The 23,475-nt window shown below is 47.4% G+C and overlaps 1 protein-coding gene across 3 annotated transcripts in view; it reads right to left on the bottom strand.

Annotated features, from left to right (window-relative positions):
* The window catches only part of Rbms2 (RNA binding motif single stranded interacting protein 2), a 58,902-nt gene that overhangs the window by 21,245 nt on the left and 14,182 nt on the right, over nucleotides 1-23,475 (bottom strand). For all 3 annotated transcript variants that reach the window (XM_038314912.2, XM_038314913.2, XM_038314911.2), the window contains one exon: nucleotides 3,043-3,209. In XM_038314912.2, the coding sequence (XP_038170840.1) occupies nucleotides 3,043-3,185 (143 nt within the window). In that variant the 5' untranslated portion in view covers nucleotides 3,186-3,209. The remainder of the gene's footprint in view (nucleotides 1-3,042; nucleotides 3,210-23,475) is intronic.

Genomic DNA, 23,475 nt, shown 5'->3' with positions numbered 1-23,475 from the left:
TAAATAGATATCTCCTCTTATTCCTAAAGCTGGGATGACTGACTGGTTGGTTTCTACTCCCTGGCTGCCCATCCCCCACCCCACCCCTGCCCCATCGACATTTTCAGGGGGAGCTTCTGGGACCTAAAGGATTAAGCTAGGCACGCTCTGGAGGTTGGGAATAGAACGTGTTAAAAGGAGGTGGGGACCGCTGGTCCTGGGGTCTTTTGAGGCTCCATACTTGGATTCTAGCCCAAATTTAAGACAAGATGGAGTGGAAATGCTGTTCGCCAGAGGACACCCAAGCTGCTATCCCCATCAAGGCCCCAGGGTGGAGCCTGCTGCGGTCGAGCAGCCTGGGACTCTGAGCCAGAATTTCCAGTGCAGCTGGCAACAGCTGGGTCACAGCTTCCCATTCTCTGAAGGAGCCCCTGCAAGAGTACCAGGAGTTCCAGCCCCAGGCCACACCTCTCCTCCAGTCCCAGGCCACACCTCCTCTCCAGTCCCAGGCCACACCTCCTCTTCAGTCCCAGGCCACACCTCTCCTTAGCCCCAGGCCACACCTCTCCTCCAGCCCCAGGCCACACCTCCTCTCCAGCCCCAGGCCACACCTCCTCTCCAGCCCCAGGCCACACCTCTCCTCAGACCCAGGCCACACCTCCTCTCCAGTCCCAGGCCACACCTCCTCTTCAGTCCCAGGCCACACCTCTCCTCAGCCCCAGGCCACACCTTTCCTCAGCCCCAGGCCACACCTCTCCTTAGCCCCAGGCCACACCTCCTCTCCAGCCCCACCAGAGTTTGGGACTCAGCAACCCAGGAAGAGATCACTGGGACAAAGGCAGGAAGTCCTTCTGAGCAGGAGAAACATCCTTCTTAGAAGAGACTCAGCTCCCTGCTCCCTGCAATCAGGCTCCACCCAACCCGTTCCTTCTCTGCTGCACTTCACGCCTCCATTTCTTTGACTGATTTTTTTTTTTTTCTTTTTGAGACAGGACAGCACTGGCTATCCTGGAACTGACAATGTAGACCAGACCGGCCTTGAACTCACAGAGATCTGCCTGCCTTTGCCTCCAGAGTGCTGGGATTAAAGGCATACACTACCAATGCCCACCTGTTTGACTGACTTTTAAATATTTTCAAATATGCGTGTGTCTGTGTGGCCATGCTCCTGTGACTACGGGAGGCGCTGGGCTGCAGCTACAGGCAACTGAGCTGTGAGATCAAACTCATGTGAGATCAAACTCAGATCTTTTTTTTTTTTTTTTTTTTTTTTTTTGGTTTTTCGAGACAGGGTTTCTCTGTGGCTTTGGAGCCTGTCCTGGAACTAGCTCTTGTAGACCAGGCTGGTCTCGAACTCACAGAGATCCGCCTGCCTCTGCCTCCCGAGTGCTGGGATTAAAGGCGTGCGCCACCACCGCCCGGCTCAAACTCAGATCTTTAATAGCAGTTTGTGAGCTGGGCAGGGGTGGTGCAAGCCTTTAATTCTAGCCCTCGGGAAGCAGAGACAGGCGGATCTCTGGGGGTTCGAGGCCAGCCTGGTCTACAGAGTGAGTTCCAGTACAGGCTCCAAAGCTACAAAGAAACGGTTTTGAATAAACCAAACAAAACCAAACAAACAAAAATCAGTTTATGCTCTTAACAATTAAACCATCTTTCTGGCTCCTTGATGTTTTTTTTGAGACAGGGTCTCATTCTATAGTTCTGACTGGCCCTTCCCACTCCTGTTCTGGACTCCTAACTTCCATCCTCCATGCTGACCCTGACTAGTTCCTGGGAGGGCAAATGAAAGCCGAAAAGAGCAGGGAAGTTTCTTAGACCAGAATGTAGCACCTGGGCAGAGGGCTTGCAGCTACAAGGCCTCAGGTTTGCGATGCAGCGAAGGGCTCTGAATCCCGAACCTTCTTGACTCCATCTCCTGAATGCTGATATTACAGGCATGGACCACTATGCCTAGTAGGAAACCCTTACAGTATTATCTGTCATATTTCTAGTATATAGCTACGCAGACGGGTACCCTGTGACCCAGCAATATACCCAGCATGGATACGTTCACATGCACACACCAAAGCATAGGTTTCCGGCACACTGTTTGCATCCAGAAAAGCCACAAACTGGTAACAGTGCAAACATTTACGACAACAGAATGGGCAATTCCATACAGCAATAAGAACAGCTAGTACAGGGGACTGGAGAGACAGCTCAGGGCTTAAGAGTACTGGCTGCTCTTCCAGAGAACCAGGGTTGGATTCCTAGCATCCATCAAGTGATTCACACCTGTCTGTAACTCCAATTCCAGGACCCCCACACATGTGGTACATATAAACTCACACAAGCACATACATATACACATAAATAAAAATATAGTCAGGTATGGTGGTGCATGCCTGTAACTCCAGAATTTGAGAGGCAGACACAGGAGAACAAGGAGTTTAAGGCCAGCCTAGACTATATGATACCATGTTTAAAAACACACACACACACGCACGCACGCACGCACGCACGCACGCACGCACGCACACCATAGAGATTACTGGCATGCCTGTTGAGGGCCTCAGCCATTGTGGGCGGTGCTGTCCCGCCTTGGATCCAGGACTATGTAAGTGGTAAGGGAACTGAGTGGCAGCAGGGGATGGTTTTCCTTTCTTCCCGGCTGTGGGTGTGACCAGTAGCCTCCAGCTGCCTCACCTGGCCTTTTCCAGCATGAGGAAGACACCTCAAGCTCTGAGACAAAAGAACCCTTTTCTCAAGGTGATTTTGCTTGAGGCCAGCCTAGGATCCGTGAGGCACTGTCTTAAAACAACAAAGCTAAAAGCAGCAACAAGAAAGAGTCCTGCATGCGTTGTGACCATGCTGTGACTGCATGCCCTGGCTGTGAGGGAGAAACACACAACTGTCGCAGTTCGAGCTAAGAGCATGCGTTGTGACCGTGCTGTGACTGCATGCCCTGGCTGTGAGGGAGAAACACACAACTGTCGCAGTTCGAGCTAAGAGCGTGCGACAGGAAGCCAGCGACGGCAAATCCGTGCTGGCCCTGGAAGCCTTCCCCCTGGGAGCACGACTCACGGCTGACAGAGCTTGACAAGGTCCTGGTCAGTGGTGCCCGGCTGCAGTCCTCGGATATACAGATTGGTTTTGCTCAGCTGCTCACTGCCGTTGCTCCCACTGCTACTATGAGGGGCACCGTTCCTGGGACTGGGTGGTGCCATCTGCTGAGACAGCGACACATACGGCTGCAGGGAGACACGGAGATCAGAAGGTCAGGAAGACTGTACACGGCGGAGACTGGGTCCCCGTAAATGGGATACAAAGCAGTACCAGCAATGCATTCAGGGGGGGAATAAAAGAGTAAAAAGAATGATTGACAGGCCAATGAGACGGCTCGGCCAACCTACTGAGCGGAGCTTGGTGTACAAGGGGGAAAGAACTGACCCCTAAAAGTTGCCCTCTGACCTCCACATGTGCGCTGCACTGTGGCATGCCCACACACACGCACACATACATGCACACACACAATAAATACAGAAAATATAAAAACTATAGCCAGGCGGTGGTGATGCACACCTTTAATCCCAGCACACAGCAGGCAGAGGTAGGCAGATCTATGTGAGTTCGAGGCCAGCCTGGTCTACAGAGCAAGTTCCAGGACAGAGGGCTACACAAAGAAACCTGTCTCAAAGAACAAAAACAAACAAAAAAGATGGGTGTGATGTCACATATTTGGGGGCAGAGGCAGGGGGATCTCTGTGAGTTGGGAGCCAGCTTGGTCAGTCTGGGTAACAAAGCAAACTCCAGGCCAGCCAAGGCTCCACAGTGAGACCCTGTCTCAAAAACCAAACAACAATAAAAAAATCTAAGAGAGAAGAAAATTGAGAAGTACCCTTAAGTAACACTCATCTGGCTTCCCAAAGGAAAGGACTTTGGAAGCCGGTGTAAACCAACTATGCTCACCTATCGGTAAGAGAAAACCAGGTTGTATGTGTAAGCAACTAGGGAGCTGGAATACTCTTATGGTATTCCGCCTGCATATATGCCTGCAGCCCAGAAGAGGGCGCCAGATCTCATTACAAGATGGTTGTGAGCCACCCTGGGGTTGCTGGAAATTGAACTAGGGACCTTTAGGAAAGCAACCAGTGCTCTTAACTGCTGAGCCTTTTCTCCAGTTCACCAGATTCATTTTTGACCTGGGGCCCTTAACTTCATTATTAACCAATCACCAGGGCAAGAGAAAAATCCTTCCCATACATGAAGCCTACCTTCCTGGTGCGTAGTGAACCAGAACTGAGGGAAGATGAGAGAAATCAGCTTACGGGGTAGCTTCATTCTATACTTAAAGCTAAACAGTCGCACAGATAGACCAGGGATCCGGCTTTATGACTGCAACCACCACCTGGATATAAATGATTCTTACACATGTCCTGAAGCTAGTGGCCTGTATGGCATGTAACACAGATGAATGTTTTTTTCTTGGGTTCCAAGTCATACTATCTCCAAATAAAAGAAGATGCACCCTTGCTGGAGTAACAGATTCCCAGTGCTTACTCACGAGACCCTCCAGGCTATTTCAGGCTTCGATGAACCCTTGACTTGCCAACTACATGTGAGCACTGATTGGTCTTGTGAGGAATCATAGATTAATTAAATGGCTGGGATATTTCACAATGCTTTTTAATTTGTGCAGGTGCTGGAGACTGAACCCTTGATTCTATGCTAGGCAAGGACTAAACCTCAGTGTTTCTGACTTTTAATATTGAAGCATGGGCTAAACTGCCCAGGCAGGCTCTTCCACTTCCAAAATTCAACCTGGTAAACTGCTGTGGAATATCCCTTTGCACTGTGTGAATACATGTCGCTGCGATTGGCTTAATTAACAAGCCGACTGACCAATAGCTGGACAGAAGACGATTAGGCGGGAAAGCCAAACTGCTGAGAACAACGGGATGAGGAAGGGCAGATGCAAAGGGAGCATGAGATGAACGTGCCACACTAATAAGGTACCGCCACACTGCAGAGCAGAAATAAGGAATGTGGGTTAACTTAAAATGTAAGAGCTAGGCCGGGCACTGGTGGTGCATGCCATTAATCCCAGCACTAGGGAGGCAGAGGCAGGTGGATCTCTGTGAGTTCGAGGCCAGCCTGGTCTACAGAGTGAGTTCCAGAACAGGTTCCAAAGACAGAGAAACTTTGTCTCACAAAAACCAAAAGGAAGAGAAAAGAAAAGGAAAGAAAAGAAAGGAAGGAAGGAAGGAAGGAAGGAAGGAAGAAAGAAAGAAAGAAAGAAAGAATGTAAGAGCCAGTAGAGAAATACCTTGCTCAGTCTAGACACAGGGGAGGGTGGGAAGGGGTCTTGATCAAGCCTCAACCCGGTGATGTGACAGACTTCATTGGCTCCCATGGGAGGCCATAGCGTCTCTGAGAGGTGGATGGTGGGGTTGACTGAGAGGAAGGTGAGAGAGTGGAATAAGGGGAGGGAAGGACAACTGGGATTAATATGCAAAACTAAAACAACAAAAAAGTAAGAGCTAATTAGTAATAAGCCTGAGCAATTGGCCAAGCATTTATAAGTAATAGTAAGCCTCTGTGTGTTTATTTGGGACTGGGTGGTTGGGACAGGGAGACGTCTGTTTACAGTAAATCAGTGGGTTGGATTGGGGTTACTTACAGGAGGAGAATGAGTGAGGGATTATTTCATCCCAGCCCAGAACTGGATAGGGAAAGGTGGACACCTAGAGCACACTGCACAACCTACAGGCAACTCAACAGGTTGGTGGGGGCGGGGTGTGTGTGTGTGTGTGCGCGCGCGCGTGTGCGTGTGCGTGCGTGTGGAGATTGGTTGGTCTGAGCTCTGAGTCTGTCCTGGCTACCTTTGCTTGTCTGAGACTACTTCTTCATGGTCCTTACCACTTATCTAAGCCCGTGTGAGCTTATTCGCACAACCCAGGGTAACTTCAGACTCCTCCTCCCTCATGGGCTGAGTGCACAATAGTGCCCAGCCGTAGTGTATTTAAACACACTTTCACCAGGAGTTTACAAATTAGACCTCACAACCCGGAAGGGCAGTGGAATGAAAAGTACTTGCTGGTGAGGTTCCAAGCAAAACGACAAAAGAGCAGGACGGAATAGGCGGTTCCCGAGAGAAGTTCCCTTGAGAGGACAAGCAGAAAGAACCATGAGCTCAGAAGACAGACCCTGTGCTGGCCGGTGTCAAGTCAACTTGAACAAGAGAGTCATCTGGAGAAGTGAGAAGATGCCCCCACTACACTGGCCTGTGGGTACGCCTACGGCGCGGGGGGGGGGGGTGTTCTCTTGATTAATGATGGATTTGGGAGGCCCCAGCGGCCCACTGTGGGTGGTCCTGCATAGGATAAGGAAACAGGCTGAGTAAGCCCTGGAGAGCAAGCCAGTAAGCCACTTGCCGCCATGATCTCTGCTTCAGTTCCTGGCTCCAGGTGGTCATGGTGTCTAGCACAGCAATAGGGGCCCTAAGACATTTGCCTTCACACCTGCTGAGATGACGATAAAGACGCGCAAGGAAGGGACGGTGTGCAAGGAAGGGCCGGTCGTGTGCACTGCAGGTGAGACAGCAAAACAAGGCAGTCGCTCTTTTGTGCTTGTACATTTGCTGAGACAGGTCCTGTGAAGCCTAGGCTTGCTGCGGGATAATCTTTTTGTACACCGTAAAGATGTGTCCCTGCCTAATGTACATTGTGATTGGTTTAATTAAGAGCTGAATGACCAATAGTTGGGCAGGAGAGAATAGGAGGGAACTCAGGGTTAGAATATTGATGCAGAGGAGACGCCAGGGAGACATTGATGAGGTCGGACATACAGAACACAGGTAATTGAGCCACGTGGCAAAATGTAGATTAATAAAAGCAGGTTAATTTAAATTATAAGTGATGTGGGATTCTCCTCTGTATGCTGTGAATACCATTGGTTAATAAAGAAACTGCTTGGGGGGCTGGAGAGATGGCTCAGAGGTTAAGAGCACTGGCTGTTCTTCCGGAGGCCCTGAGTTCAATTCCCAGCAACCACATGGTGGCTCACAACCATCTGTAATGAGATCTGGTGCCCTCTTCTGGCGTGCGGGCATACATCGAGACAGAATGTTGTATACATAATAAATAAATAAATCTTTAAAAAAAAAAAAAAAAAAAAAAAAAACCGGGCGGTGGTGGCGCACGCCTTTAATCCCAGCACTCGGGAGGCAGAGGCAGGCGGATCTCTGTGAGTTCGAGACCAGCCTGGTCTACAAGAGCTAGTTCCAGGATAGGCTTCAAAGCTACAGAGAAACCCTGTCTCGAAAAACCAAAATAAATAAATAAATAAATAAATAAATAAAAAAGAAAAAAAAAAAAAAGAAACTGCTTGGACCTGTGCAGAGCAAAATAGAGGTAGGTGGGGAAAACTAAACTGAATGCTGGGAGAAAGAAGCCATGGAGATGCCGCCAGAGACAGACATGCCGGAACCTTGATGGCAGGCCAGGAGCCGCGTAGTAAAGCATAAAATAAATAGAAGTGGGATAATTTAAGACATAAGAGTGAGCTAGAAAGATGCATAAGCTAACAGGCCAAGCAGTGTTATAATTAATACAGTTTCTGTGTGGTTATTTCAGGGCTGAGCAGCTGGGAACAAACAAGCAGCCTCCTCCTACATATAAGAGCCAGTGGGACAAGCCTAAACTACTGGTCGAGTTTTCATAACTAATATGAAATCTCCATGTCATTATTAGTGAGCTGGCGGCCTAAAGAAAAGTCCGACTACACAAGCACGCCTCTCCTGCTTTGGTGTAGTAACTCTGGGTGTCCTTGAACTCTTGACCTTCCTGCCTCCTCTTCTCAAGTGCTGGGACCACAGCTGTGCCCCAGCACAACCAACCGTTTCATATAACGATTCCAAAAGGACCTGCCACCCGTGATTCACTTGCTCATCTCAACGTCTCTGTGAGGAGGGAGGCAAGACAGAGGCAAGAGGACCCCTGAACGTTCAAGGGCAGTCTGGATCACACGATACAGTGCCTCAAAAGCAAAACAAAATATGGGGACAGAATGCCTGTCTAGTACAAAGCCTTCAGTTGCCCGGCCCCACACACACAGCCAGGAGCGGTGGTGGCAACTGTGGCCCCAGAAGTTCAGAGGCAGCGTCAGGAGGGTGGTTGTGATCTGGACATGGGGGCACACACACTTAATATAAGCATTCGGGAGGCAGGGGGAGGCACATAGCTATGTATTTAGGACCAGCTTCGGAATGCCGGCTGCTCTTGCAGAAGACCAGAGTTAGGTTCCCCAGAGCCCACATCAGGTGGCTCCAGGGAATGACACCCAGTTATGACACCCGGTTCTGGCCTTTGTAAGCATTGTACTCATGTATGCAAACCCACATCTGACACACACATGAACACATACTTAAAAAATAAAAACGAGGGGCTGGAGAGACGGCTCAGCAGTTCAGACACTGCTGCCCCTGCAGAGGGCTCAGGTTTGATTCCCAGCACCTACATGACAGCTCACAACAGTCTAACTCTGGTTCCAAGGGACCTGATATCCTTCTCTAGGTGCCCCAGACACCAAGCATGTACACAGCGCATATACATACACGAAGGCAAAGCACTCATACATATAAAATAAAAATACATAAATCTAAAAAAGTTTTTTTCTTTTGTTTTTGAGACAGGATTTCACTGTGTAGCCCTGGAACCCACTTTGTAGATGAGGCTAGTCCGGAATCCACTCTGTAGATGAGGCTAGCCTTGTTGTGCTCTTTTGGTATATTTTTTGGTATATTCTGCCAGACAATGGTGGCACACGCCTTTAATTCCCAGCACTCGGAGGCAGGGGGATCTCTGAGTTGGAGGCCAGACTGGTCTATGGAGAGAGTTAAAGGACAGCCTGAGCTACAGAGAGAAAGCTTATCTCAAATACACACACACACACACACACACACACACACACACACACGTATGTGTGTGTATATATATATATATATATATATATATATATATACACACACACACACAATAAATGAATGAATGCAAGAAAGTAAGGCAAAGGTCCCCTTTCTACTTTGGTTTGTGTAATGAAGAAGGGGCCTTACAGCCCTTTCTCAAGGTTACATAATCTACGGAATGCAGTCTTGCTCTGTGAGCACACGTGTGTATGGTGTGTACGCCTGTGCGTGCATTCATGCTTGAGTATGGGTGCTCACGGGCCATGCTATGTATGTGGAGGTCAGAAGACACCCTCCGGTATGGCTACCACTGTCCATTTCTAGACAGGGTCTCTCTTCTGTCTGCTGCCACACAGGCCAGGCTACATGGCTGGTGGTATCCTGGGGACTTCTCCATGTCTGCTTCCCACTTGCAGGGGACACGGGGATTTCAAAGTGAGCTAGAGAGCCCAGCTTACACGGTCCAAAAACGTGCATGACAAGGGCTCTACCTACCGAGCTGCCAAGCCCGGGTCTTAATTTGACTTGTCACATGGCTCCCAAGCCTACCCTGTCCACTCTCATCCGGCTACATTGGAGCAGCCGACAACTTTCACTAACTACAAGAAATTAGACGTTTCTAAAATGTGTTCAAATCCAGTCTTAAATAAGATTTAAAAACAGGTAATGGGTCCACACCTGCAATCCTAGCACTTGGGAATCGAGGGTAGAAGGATCAGGAGTTCAAGGCCAGCTTGGCCTATATGAGGCCCTGTCTAGAAAATAAATAAAATAAAATAAAAATTTCTTAAAAAACAGCTAGGCAGTAATGGCACACACCTTTAATTTAACCCCAACACTCCAGAGGCAGAGGCAGGCGGATCTCTGAGTTGAAGGTCAGCCTGATCTACAAAGTGAGTTTCATGACAGCCAAAGCTGTTACAAGGGGAAATCTTGTTTTGAAAAAAATAAAAATAAATAAATTAGAAAAACAGATGAAAAGTTTACAATAAACCATATTGTCCCCTCTGCTTCTCTAACGTCTGGAGATGCGGTTCTGTAGCAGGGCTCTCATCTGTGCATATGCTGGGCACGCCCTAGGTTATACTTCAGTCCCATCCCCCCAAATAGAGATCTATCCCATTCACCAAAGACATATACTAGATTTAGGGATGGCTCTGATATTTGCAAATAAACCAAATCATATGAGTTCTGTCATCAGCACTAGACTGCAAAACACATGCTCTCTGCCTCCCCCGCCCCTCGCTCCAGAGGACCCACCCTGCTTCAGCCAGCGTCTGCAGAGGCAGTGCAGACACCGTAGCACAGACCTGTCATCTGCCACTGGGCAGGCTGAGGGAGCCTGGACAACAGCGGGGACCTAGCAGAGACAGGGACAGACAAAGAGGTTTCCCAGGGCCGGGAAGTTCCCACAGGGGAAGTCCACAGCTTTTTGTTTGCGGATAAAAAATAAAATAAAATAAAGAAAAGACAAAGAAAAAAAAAAAAGAAAGAACATGGCAGTTCCTAGGGATGATGGAGGAGGTTTACTGTGGATAAAGGAGACATGGCCAGGGGCAGGGACATCTGGGAGAGTTCAGAGTGGACGTGGCCGACTGTGCTGGGTCATGTGGGAGGCGGGAGGGGAAGGGAAAGAGAACAGGGGAGCGGGGTACAGCAGCCAGGAGGCCCCAAAGAGGAGAGGTAACCAAAATGGCTGGATTGTATAGGGAAGGGCAGCCTACCCGCTGGGCTGGAAAGTTCAGGGTGGGAGGCGGTACGCCAGTCAGGAGGGCCCTGCAATAGGCTAGGCGGGGTTAAGGGATGCAGGGAGAGCCTGGTGGCCACATTGATTTGATAAGTTAAACAGGCTCCCCAGGCATTTGTCCCGGGGTCTGAGACCTAACAGTTTGGTTTTATAGTATACTGGAGATGAATCTTATCTGATTCTACATTTAGTATTAGAACACCCAGCAGTTTAGAAATGCAAGATGTCTTTTGTTTGGTTTGGTTTTGATTTTTTTTTTGTGACAGGGTTTCTCTGTGTGGCCCTGGTTGTACTGGAATTTGCTTTTGTAGACCAGGCTGGCCTTGAACTCACAGAGGTCCCCCCTCGCCTCTGCCTCCCGAGTGCTGGGATTAAAGGCGTGCACCACCACCGCCAGTCTTGTTCCTTGTTTCTTGACACACTGCCTACTGTAACCCAGGCTGGCTTTGAACCCCAGATGCTTCAGCTCCCTGAGTGCCAGGGTTACAAAGCTCACCACCTTGTCTGGCCTGACAAAGGATCTTTTGAAGATTAGTTTTGTTAATATTAAACTTCCACTTTTATTTCTTTTGTTGATTTTGTTTTTTGTTTTCCGAGACGGTTTTTCTGTGGCTTTGGAGTCCACTTTTTCCCCTACTTAGAGTTTTTTTTCTAGTTCTCAACAGGAGGGAAGAAGGAAATGCTCCTTCAGATCAAAACCTTCAGACCTCAGCAAGTCTCAGAGGCTGGAACACACTCTGGTGGTGGATATGGCAGAAGGAATATCAAAGCATAGCCCTGCCAGTTATCAAATCCTGTTTCTGTAAATAGTGACGTTAGCCAGGAATGACGGCTCAGACCTGTAATTTCGACACTCAGAAGCCTGCTCCCCTGCTCCCCAAGCTGCTTTGGTCACAGTGTTTCATTGCAGCAATAGTAGCCAGAACTGAGGCAGTGGCCAGGGTGCCAATGGACTTCTGATCCTTCTGACCCCGCCCCCTGAATGCTGAGGCACAGGCATCACCATGACCAGTTTTATGCGGTGCTGGGACTGGGACTCTGAGCCTCGTGCATACTGGGCAGGCACTCGGCAACTAAGCTACATCCCAGTACATCACTTAATGTAAGTGATGTACTTTTCTCAGACGAGAAAAGATAAATTCACTTTCTGCATAATTATTCAGCTGTTCATTATCATTCAGAAATAGAATAGACAATGTTTTGATACTTTATGTATTTTTTTTTCAAAAGTATATATCTTTAACTTTAGATAGCATTTAACTAGTAAAGTGTAGTTAAGCACAGGCTTGGGATCTTCCTCCCTTGGGGCCCTCCCATTCCCAGCAGTTCTTATTTTCCTTGATAAATCTATGAAAACCAAGCAAGTCAACACAAAGAAACCTGGGCTCAACCATGGCTCAAAGAACAGAGCTACAATGGTGCAGGCTTGCAGTTGCAGCACTAGGGAGGTAGAGGTAGAAGATCAGAGTTCAAGGTCACCCTCAGCTAGGGCAGCCAAGGTTACAAGAGACCCTCTGCAACACCATGAGACCCTCTGCAACACCGAGGGGAAAGAGCAGAGATCAGTGACCTACTTTTACTAGACACGCCAGAGGGTGACTTTAAGACTTCAAAAACAAGGAGGGGAACTTAGTTATTTAGAGAACCAAAGAAACCAGGCCATCCCTTAGTTCCAGCACTCAGAAGGCAGAGGCAGGCAGGTCTCAGGAAGTCCAAGGCCAGTTTGGTCTCAAGTGAGTTCTAGGCCAGTCAGAGCTACACAGTGAGACCCTGTTTCAAACAAAACAAAAACAACTTCCCCTCACCCCAAATAAAAACAATCTGAGAAGAAAAATACCATTCCAGGAAAAGGGAACAGCGTGGCGAGAGTCACGAGGTGCTTTAACGGGACTTACGGCCAATGAAGCTGGGGTGTAAGGCAGACAAAGGTAGGCGGAACTTTCCAGATTCTCAATATAAGAGACGGTGGCTAATTTTAAACAGCAGCAAAGCTCCTACACCCACGTTTCTGAGGCGATGACACCGTCTACTCTGGGAGAGCAGGTTACGGGGGTGGGGGGGCAGCTGTGTCATTCAGTGACTTCTTCCTGAGAAACTAAGCCACCAAACAAAGACTCCCAGTGAGCAGCAACCCTCAGTGCTCCTGCACACGTCAGCTCGACGACTTTACAACGATACCCACTACTCCCCGTGCCAAGAACGCTTCCATCTGGTCTCTTAATGCCTTCCACTCAAACAGCCCCAAACCATGAGATGTAAAAGCTATGAAGTCAGAAACCAAAACAAACAGAAAATCAAAAAAGGAAATCAAAGGAAAAAGAACATAGGGGGAGAAAACAGTGACCAGGAGAATTTCAAAAGAGCTAAACAAAAATAATTGCATCTATGAAGCAAAAGCAAAAGTCAACACAGAAGGGCATGCAGCTGCAAGGCAGGGCAGGAGTGACAAGGAGTTCTAGGACCAGAGTGAGACTCATCCATGTCTCAAAACAAAACCAGCCAGGTGCTGGTGTCGTGTATCTTTTTTTGTTTATTTGTTTTTGTTTTTTCGAGACAGAGTTTCTCTGTGTAGTCTTGGCTGTCGTAGAACTCATTTTGTAGACCAGGCTGGCCTTGAACTCACAGAGATCCACCTGCTTCTGCCTCCCAAGTGCTGGGATTAAAGGTGTGCACCACCACTACCTGGCTAGTGTTACACATCTTTATCCCAGATTAAATATGATTTCAGATTTCAAAAATATGGATACTAAGGTTAGAAGATAGAGTAAATAGAGCCTCCCAGAAAGGAGAACTAAAGGAAAAACAAACAAACAAACAAACAAACAAAAACACACCAAATACAAATGGGGCTGGATGGATGGCTCAGAGGTTAAGAGCACTGGCTGCTCTTGCCAAGGACCGGGGTTCAGTTCCCAGAACCCACAAGAAAGCTCACAATTGCCTATAACTCCAGTTCTGGGTAACCCAGCATCGTTTCCTGTTCCGAGAGCACTGCACGTGTGTGGTACATAACCAGCATTGTTTCCTGTTTTGAGAGCACTACACGCATGTGGTACATGGACAGACAAAACATCACCCCCATGAAATAACATTTTTCTTTTTTTTCTTTTCTGTTTATTTATTTTTTATTATGTATTCAGTGTTCTGCCTGCATGTATCCCTGCAGGCTAGAAGACGGCACCAGATCTTATTACAGATGGTTGTGAGCACATGTGGTTGCTGGGAATTGAACTCAGAACCTTTGGAAGACAGGCAATGCTCCAACCACTGAGCCATCTCTCCAGCCCATGAAACACATTTTTAAAGGATAGAAAATGGTGAGTGGGCATGGCTCAGTGGCACACTCCCAGGACTCAGGAAGTTAAGGCTTGGGTTTCAGGCCATCTTGAAATATGTAGCAAGAACTTATCTCAAAGAAACAAAACAGAAAATGACAAGAAGAAACATAAGGAATGAACTCCAGAAAGAAAATAAAATAAAGGAAATTACAATAAACAAAATATCATAATCAAAGTATAGAAATTTCTAGGTTGGAATGAGTACCTAACTCTAAATGAACAGGATACACACAAGGTAAACACCCTTCAAACTTCGGAGCTCTTGGGTAGGATCCTAAAACCCTTCCAAAGGAGACAGGAAAGGAACATTCCTAGGACAGGATCAGGAGTCAAGTTAGCATCAGTCAGCAATAACACTGTAAGTCAGGACAGCCAAGTAATGCCCAAACCAGCAATTACATATTCAGTCAGTTATCAATAAGCGTTACCATAGAAAACATTTTCATATTCGCAAGTTAAAAAAAGTTTCATCAGGTGCTGGTGGTGCATGCCTTTAACCCCAGTACTCGGGAGACAGAGGCAGGCAGATCTCTATGAGTTCCAGGACAGCTAGCACTGTTACATAGAGAAACCCTGTCTTGGAAAAAACGAACAAAGTTTCCATTTTACTAGGTGACTCTCTCACCTAACAAGGGCTTAAGCAACAAACAGGACCCAACAGAGACAACAGGCAAAACCATCCCCAAGAGAAGAGCCATAGGAGGACCTTAGCTGCAACCCTGCAGGACGCCGGCGGGTGGTCAGGAGACCAGACAGCAGTGTCTGGTTGTTCCCAGAACTAGATGGTAAGCCCCTAATGCTGGAGCCTCTCTGCTGGATTGCCTTCGTAGTCCTGGAAAGTTCCATGTAGGCTGCCGGGAGAGAATTGTATCAACAATCTCACCCATTCATGGCCTCTGCACACAACACTATCAGTCAGTCAGACCAGATGCGCCCATGGGTGCAGAAGCAGCAGCAATCTGTGACGAGGTGGCGAACCACCCTCGGACTGGAGTTTAGGCTCACTCCTCGGGAGAGAATCCATGCTTGGTGCGGTAATCAGTCAAAAGCGAATGCAGGGGCCCAGTGGGAAGCTACTGCTCTCGTTCTGCTCAACGGGCATGACAGGCTGTGGAATCGCCTTCTAAATAACCGTATCCATGCTACAGCCTTGTCAACAGGGGTCCACAGGGACTACAGAGGCCACCACTACACAAGAGAGAATAAGTGACGGCTGAATGTCCAGACATGAATGGTTTGTCCATCCCCACACATTTAGGGGAAACATCATGGAAGAAGGAGTAAGAACTGGACAAGGTGGGGGGCAGGTGAGGAAGAAGTGTAGAACACAAATCCCTGGGCAGGAGAGCTGTTGCACTCTTGGGAAATGAGAATTTTACCACTCCTTGTTGTGCTCCTTTCTTTTCTTTCTTTCTTTCTTTCTTTCTTTCTTTCTTTCTTTCTTTCTTTCTTTCTTTCTTTCCTTTCTTCCTTCCTTCCTCCTCTCTCTCTCTCTCTCTTTCTTTTTCTTTTTTTTTTTAAATTTATTTATATTTTTATTATGTATACAGTGTTCTGCCTGCATGTACATCTGCAGGTCAGAAGAGGGCACCAGATCTCATTACAGATGGTTGTGAGGCATCATGTGGTTGCTGGGAATTGAACTCAGGACCTCTGGAAGAACAGCCAGTGCTCTTAACCTCTGAGCCATCTCTCCAGCCCCTCTCTCTCTTTTTCTAAGACAGGGTTTTCCTGTGTACCCTTGGCTGTCCTGGATTTGCTCTGTAGACCAGGCTGGCCTTGAAGCCTGAACTCAGAGATCCACCTGCTTCTGCCTCCCGAGTGCTGGGACTAAAGGCGTGTGCCACCAGTGTCCGTCCCTGTTGTTGTCCTTTTTAAAATAATTTCATATTTTGCTGTAGGACAATGGTCTTTTATCCTGTCACTTGTATTATTTTTTAATAAAACACTGACTGGCCAGTAGCCAGGGCAGGAAGTATAGGCGGGACAACAAGAATTCTGGAAAGAGGGAAAGTTTCATCCTGCAGTCGTGACCCAGATGCAGAGGAAGCAAGATGTGACTGCCTCACCAAATAAGGTACCGAGCCACATGGCTAACATAGACAAGAATAATGGGCTAATATAAGAGTTAATAAGAAGGCTGAGCTAATGGGCCAACCAGTTTTATTATTAATGAAGACCTCTGTGTGTTTCTTTGGGGGCTAACGGCTGTGGGACCTGGTGGAACAGAAAACCTCAGTCAACAATATTTCTTTTAAGTATATGAGTTTTGATTGCATGTATGTGTACCACACGTGTGTCTAGTGCCTGAGGAGATCAGAAGGCATCAGGAAGTAGAGCTATGGACAGCTGTCAATCTCTCTAGGTGCTGCTGGGAACTGCAGTCTCTGGTCCTCAGCAAGAGCTAGTGCTCATAGCCAAGGCATCTTCCCGTCCCCCACCCCTTTGTACCCTTAAACTCGCAATAGCTGTGACTGCCGGCACAGGAGCTGTTTAACACTCTGTCACGGAAGTGAGAGGAAGCCTATAATCCCTGAGGGTTTATACGCAATTAATTGCTGATGGAAGCTGTCTTAGGGCTTCTGCTCTGAAGAGACACCGTGACCATGGCAACTCTTACAAAGAGTGTGGCTTAATTCAGGTGGTTTACGTTTTCAGAGGTCTAGCCCTTTATCGCCATGGTGGGACATGCTGATGTGCAGGCGGAACAGGAAGTGAACTGAGACACTGGGCGGTACCTTGAGCATATATGAGACCTCAAAGCCTGCCTCCACAGAGACACACTTCCTCCCTCAAAGCCACACCTCCTAACAGTGCCACTCCCTTTGGGTACCATTTTCTTTCAAAGCACCACAAGGAGGGAAAGACTTTTTCTTAGATGATGTCATCATTGGAGAGGTGCCCTCCTAGGTGATGTCATTATTGGTGAGTTGCCCCTGCTAGGTGATGATGTCACTGGAGAGGTGCCCCTGGTGCTATAACCCTAAGGAGTTCATTGCAGGGGGGGGGGTCTCTCTCTCATTCTCACACATACACAAACACACACATACTCAGACACACTGACACACAAAACATACACACACTAGCACAAACACACCCACATTAGCACAAAAACACACTCAGACACACTGATACACAAAACATACACACACCCCCACATTAGCACAAATACATACCCACACTAGCACACACACACTCAGACACACTGACAAACAAAACATACACACACACTAGCACAAACACACACTCAGACACACAGAAGACACGAGATCAGAGAGGTGGGAGGGGTCGGGGGTTGGTGGTAATGGGAAGGAGACAAGAGAAGGTAAGGGCTGTGAATACGCTTCAAATATCCTATGCACATAAGGAAAACCTCTTAGTATAGTAATTAATATATGCTAATAAAAAAACTTTTTTAGGAATGAGGACTGAGCATGGTAGTCCATGCCTAGAATCACAATAGTTTTGGAGTCCGAGGCTGAGCCTGAGTTCAAGGTCATCCTCAGCTAAGAGTGAGTTCCAGCCTAGAGTACAAAGTGAAGGCGTGTTTCAAACAGTTATTTCAGGGCCCTAGAGAGATGGCTCAGGGGTGGTTAGAGTGTTTGCATGGGATCGGACAGCTTCCAGCACCCACATCAAGCTGCTGATAAATCTCCTGCAACTCCAGCTGCAGGGAATCCAATACACTCTCCAGGCTTCAGCTGGCCCGCACACCCAAGTTAGGGCCAGGCACTGTGGTGTACGCCTTTAACACCAGCACTTGGAAGGCAAGGGTAGGCAGAAATCTGTGAGTTTAGAGACACCCTGGTTTATATACATACACACACACACACACACATACATACACATACTACACATACATACATACACTACACATGCATACACATACATACATACACTATACACACATACACTATACACACATACACTACACATACATACATACACTATACATTCATATACCATACATACATACACTACACATGCATACATACACTACAATACATACACATACATGCACTATACATATACTATACATACATACACTACACATACATACATACACTACACATACATACACACACATACACTACACATACATACACACATACATACACTACACATACATACATACACTACACATGCATACATGCATACACATACATACATACACACACATATATACATATACTATACATACACTACACATACACTACAATACATACATGCATACACTACACATACATGCATACATATACTACACATACATACATACACTATACATACATACACATACATACATGCATACACTACACATACATGCATACATATACTACACATGCATATATACACCATACATACATATACATACACCATACATACATATACGTAACTACACATACATATACTACACATACATACATACATACACTGCACATACATACACACACACTGTTATTTAGATCACAGAGTTGTATAACCATAACCTCAGTTTTAAAACATTTCCATCATTTCCCCAAAGAAACCTAAGATTACCAACTACTCCCCAGTTCCTTCCCCGCCTTCTTCGTCCACTCCTAGACAACCACTTACACACTCCCATCCCTATGGGTCTCCCTGTTCTGGGCATCTCACACAAATGGAGCCATTCTTCATACGCTCTCCTGAAGTGCCTTTCTTTCACGAGCTCACCGCTGATCCACTTGCAGCAAGCATCTCTACTTCATGCCTTTACCCGACTGTACGGACAGGCGCCGTGATTCACTGACTCTCCACCATCTGATGGGGGTTGGGAGTTTGCCACGTAGGAACCATTATGAATAATGCGGCTATGAACACCTGTGTGTGTGTTTCCTCTCAGGTAAACATCTAGGAATGGAATTCTTGGGTCTGTATTTAACCTTTAGTAGCTGCCAAGCTTTCAAAAGTGACATTTTACCTCCCTCCGCCATGGACCAGGATTCCAGTTACTACACGCTACCTGTCATGAGCGCTAACACGGGAGTGCAGCTATACCACACACCTTCTTCTCAGACCCTACGTAGGAATGGTCCCCACTTCAACTAAACACACAGCTTTGAGGACTCACAGGAAGTGGTGAGAGGGGAAGGGGACGCTGGGTAGCCAGGCAGATCAGTCAAGTTCACACTGGCAACCAATGGGGGAGGAGATGCCACAGCCAGACAGCACCCACGTCACTGACATTACAACCAATGGGGGTAGAGATGTCACAGCCAGACAGCACCCACGTCACTGACATTACAACCAATGGGGGAAGAGATGTCACAGCCAGACAGCACCCACGTCACTGACATTACAACCAATGGCAGAATAGATGCCACAGCCAGACAGCACCCACGTCACTGATACTGATATTACTTGCCTTTGGTTGGTTGATAGGTTGTTTTTTGAGGCAGGGTCTAAGGTAGGCTGAGGCGAGCTTTGAACTCTCTATGCAGCCACCAGTGACCTTAAATTACTGATCCTCCTCCATTCACATTTGATGGGTTGGGGATTGTAGCTATGTGCCACCTGCCTAGAAGACATTATTTATTTAGAGACCTACATTTTGTTATTGTTGGTTGTTTGGTGTTTTTGTTTTGTGTCGTTTATTAAGAAAGGGTCTTAAGCCCAGTGGTGGTTGCGCATGCCTCTAATCCCAGAGGTAGGTATTCAAGCCAGCCTGGTCTACAGAGTGAGTTCCAGGGAACCCTGTCTTGAAAAACAAAAAAAAGGAAAAAAAGGAATTTTAGAGGGGTGGTAAGATGGCTCAGCAGGGTAAAAATCTTTGATACCAAACCTGACAACTTGAGTTTGGATCTCAGAGACCAACATGGTAGAAAGAGAGAATGGACTTCCACACGTGTTCTGTGGCATGTGCCTCTGGCTCCCAGGGTGTGTGTGTGCTTGCATGTGTGTGCACTATGTGTGCTCGTGCATGTGTGCACTGTGTGTGCTTGTATGCACGTGTGTTTACATTTTTGTGTGTGCTAGCATGCCGCACATGAGCATGTGTGTATGAATAAAAAGTCACTTTTATAAAGCGTAAGGGGGGCCGGGCAATGGTGGCGCATGTCTTTTAATATCCCAGCACTTGGGAGGCAGAGGCAGGCGGATCTCTGTCAGTTTGAGGCCAGCCTGGTCTACAAGAGCTAGTTCCAGGACAGGCTCCAAAAACTACAGAGAAACCCTGTCCTGACAACAAAAAAAAGAAAAAAAAAAAACAAAAAACAAGAAACAAACTAAAGCAAAGCTTGACACTTGACCGAGGAGGCATCCCAGAGTCCTTAGCATGGATGAACCCTGGAGTGCCAACCCCCACACAGCATAACTGGGACTGGTGCACACACCTGTAACCCTACAACTCAAAGGTTCAAAGCAGCAAGATCAGGTCAAGGCCAGCCTGGGCTACAGGAGCTCCCACCTCAATGAAACAAACAAAGAAAGGAATGGCAGTATCACACACTCAAGTGCTTCCCAAGGGAGGATACACTAGGCCACAGAATTTAAGTTGTTGTTTGTTTGTTTGTTTTAAGGCAGGGTCTCTCTGCTGTCTGTATTCCTGCTAGCCTGGAACTCACTAGGCAGGCGAGGCCCTCAGGTCCACCTGCTTCTGCGTGCCAGAGCTGGATTAGAGGAGTGTTCCTGGCACCACATACATTCTGTGGGCAAAACCTGGCAGAGGGGGCACGAGAAGCAGCACCTGGTTGCTTCAGGAGACTCGTTTCTAAACGCGCACAGGGCGGAAGACAGTGCTGGGATTAAAGGCGGAGCTCCACCACCCTGGCTTCAGGAGAAGCCCCAGTGTGGACTGAAATGGGAGAAGCGGAGAAGCCCAGTGTGGACTGAAACGGGAGAGCGGAGAACTGGGATGGGGATCTACAGTGCTCCGGCCTGGCGGGCACAAGCCCTCGACCACAAGAACTCTAAACCATGAAAGAGAGGAGGTCTCTGTCCTCAGCTGTCAACACCATTGCTCACTTGAAAGAAGACACACCAGCGGGGAGCAGGGGCTTTGACTGTGGACCTAGGAACCAGAGGAAAGAATGAAAGAACCCCAGAGCAGAATCCGGCCCAACCAAGAAAGCTGTGTGGAGGGATGCACACACACGCAAGAAATTCAGATTATTTACTTTAGACACATTTTGTGTCACCTAGACTGGCCTTGACCTAAGAACACAGCTGAAGCTAGTCTGGCCTCTACCAAGTGCTAGAATCATACATGTGTGCCACCATGTCTTGTGAGAGAATCTTTGAAGGTAAATTATCTCAAATCAAAATCAGTCCCCATGCCAGGTAGTGTGGTGCACACCTACAACCGCGGGATCAGGTGGTAAGGAAGGCTAGCCTGAGTTACAGAAGAGAACCCATCTCAAACACACACAGACACACATGCACACATATACACACACTTGAACATGCACACATACACACAGACACACATCACATACGTACATATATACACAAGCCATACACATACACTCACACACATGCACACACGCACAGCTGAGAGATGGTACAGCAGGTAAAAGACTTTCTTGAGAAGCCATGCAAATGCTTGTAACTCCCCCTGTGGACGCGGTGTCCCACCTGTGATTCTAGGCTCCAAAGGTGGCAATGGGCCTTCTGGAGCAAACCAGCTAGCCCAGAGTAGCTATACCACACAGACACCACGGGGGAAAGAGGGGAGACACATGTGAACACAAATACATCCACACATATACACACAGACACACGGGGGGAAGAGGAGAGACACATGTAAACACACATGTATCCAACAGACACACGAGGAGGGGACACATGTGAACACACATACATCCACATACATACCACACAGACACATGGGAGGACACACACATCTACACATATACCACACAGACACATGGGAGACACACATGTGAACACATACACCCACACATATACCACACAGGACACATGGAGGCACACATGTGAACACATACACCACACATATACCACACAGACACATGGGCGCGGCGAGGGGGAAATGAAACCAAAAGCAGTCCGTTTTCTTCTTTCTAAAGACTGTGGCTGCTGTGGAAATAAATTCTAGCAAATGCCAGGAGATGATGTCAGGGAAGGCGGGGCCTCTCACAGGCAGAATCCCTTGATTCCCAAACATTCCCCTTCCTTCCCTACTTCATCTCTGCACCGAGGCAGCGCCCCCCAAACACGAGGGCGCAGTTTCGAGACCTACAAGCTAACGTTCTTGCTTTTTCTACTTATTACCTGGCTCAAGACCATTACCATTTCTTTAAGTAATCACATTAAATCTTGTAGAATTTTTGTTGAAATCACACACTTCCCATTCTGTGACGTTATGTATTTACTTATAGTCTCTCTCTCTCTCTCTCTCTTTCTCTCTCTCTCTCTCTCTCTCTCTCTCTCTCTCTCTCTCTCTCTCTCTCTCTCTCTCTCTCTCTCTCTCTCTCCTTGCTCTGGGTGGCTGAACAGGCTTGCCCTCGAACTCCACATAGTTATTTGGCTTCTGTTTCGGAGTGCTGGGACTCCAGGCACACACTGTGTGCCGACAAGCTTGCTTCCCTTTTGTAACGATTTTAATTCCAAAGGACAGAAATTTAATGTCCTAAGAAAGGACTGCCTTTATTAGCTGATTTTAAATTTTTATTTATCCGTTAATTTGTTTTTGTGGTTCTGGGGATTGAACCCAGAGTCTTGAGTAAGGTAAGCAAGTGTTTTGCCAAAAAGTTATAGCTCCACTCCTCGCAAAAAAAAAAAAAAAAAAAAAAAAAAAGATTTTTAGGAACTAGAGATATGGCTCAGTGGTTTAAGAGCTCATATTGCTGTTGCAGGACATCCAAATTCAGCTCCCAGCACCAACATCAGGCGGCTCACAACTGCTTGTAATCTGCCTCTAAGGGATCCGGCATCCCTGGCCTCTGCGGGCACTGTATTTGCATGGGCCTACCCACACACATACACATAAATGTTTTAAAAATTAATGATCTCTGTGTGTATGTGCGTGGTGTGTGCGTGCGTGTATGTGTGCGTGCGTGCGTGTGTGTGTGTGTGTGTGTGTGTAGGCTCATGAATGCAGGTACCCACAGATGCCAGAAGCAACCAGTCCCTCTGGAGCTGGATTTATGGGCAAGGTCCCTGAGGTGGATCTGTAATCTAACTTGGTCTTCTACAAGAGCAGTACCACACCCAATTCTCAGAGACTCCACTTCGCTTCTTTGACACAGGGGTCTCACATAGTCAAAACTGCCCTTGAATTTCCAATCTTTTTATTTATTTAATTATTTTTTATTTTATTTTTCAAGACAGGGTTTCCTCTGTAGCTTTGGAGCCTGTCCTGGAACTAGCTCTCGTAGACCAGGCTGGCCTCGAACTCACAGAGATCGGCCTGCCTCTGCCTCCCAAGTGCTTGGATTAAAGGCCTGTGTCACCACCACCTCCCAGCTGTAGCAAAACATTCTTATCACCTT

Source organism: Arvicola amphibius, chromosome 17 (genome assembly GCF_903992535.2).
Source record: "Arvicola amphibius chromosome 17, mArvAmp1.2, whole genome shotgun sequence".
Lineage (NCBI taxonomy): Eukaryota > Metazoa > Chordata > Mammalia > Rodentia > Cricetidae > Arvicola > Arvicola amphibius.
Note: the sequence above shows the minus strand (reverse complement) of the source record. Positions and strands in the feature narration are given on the sequence as shown.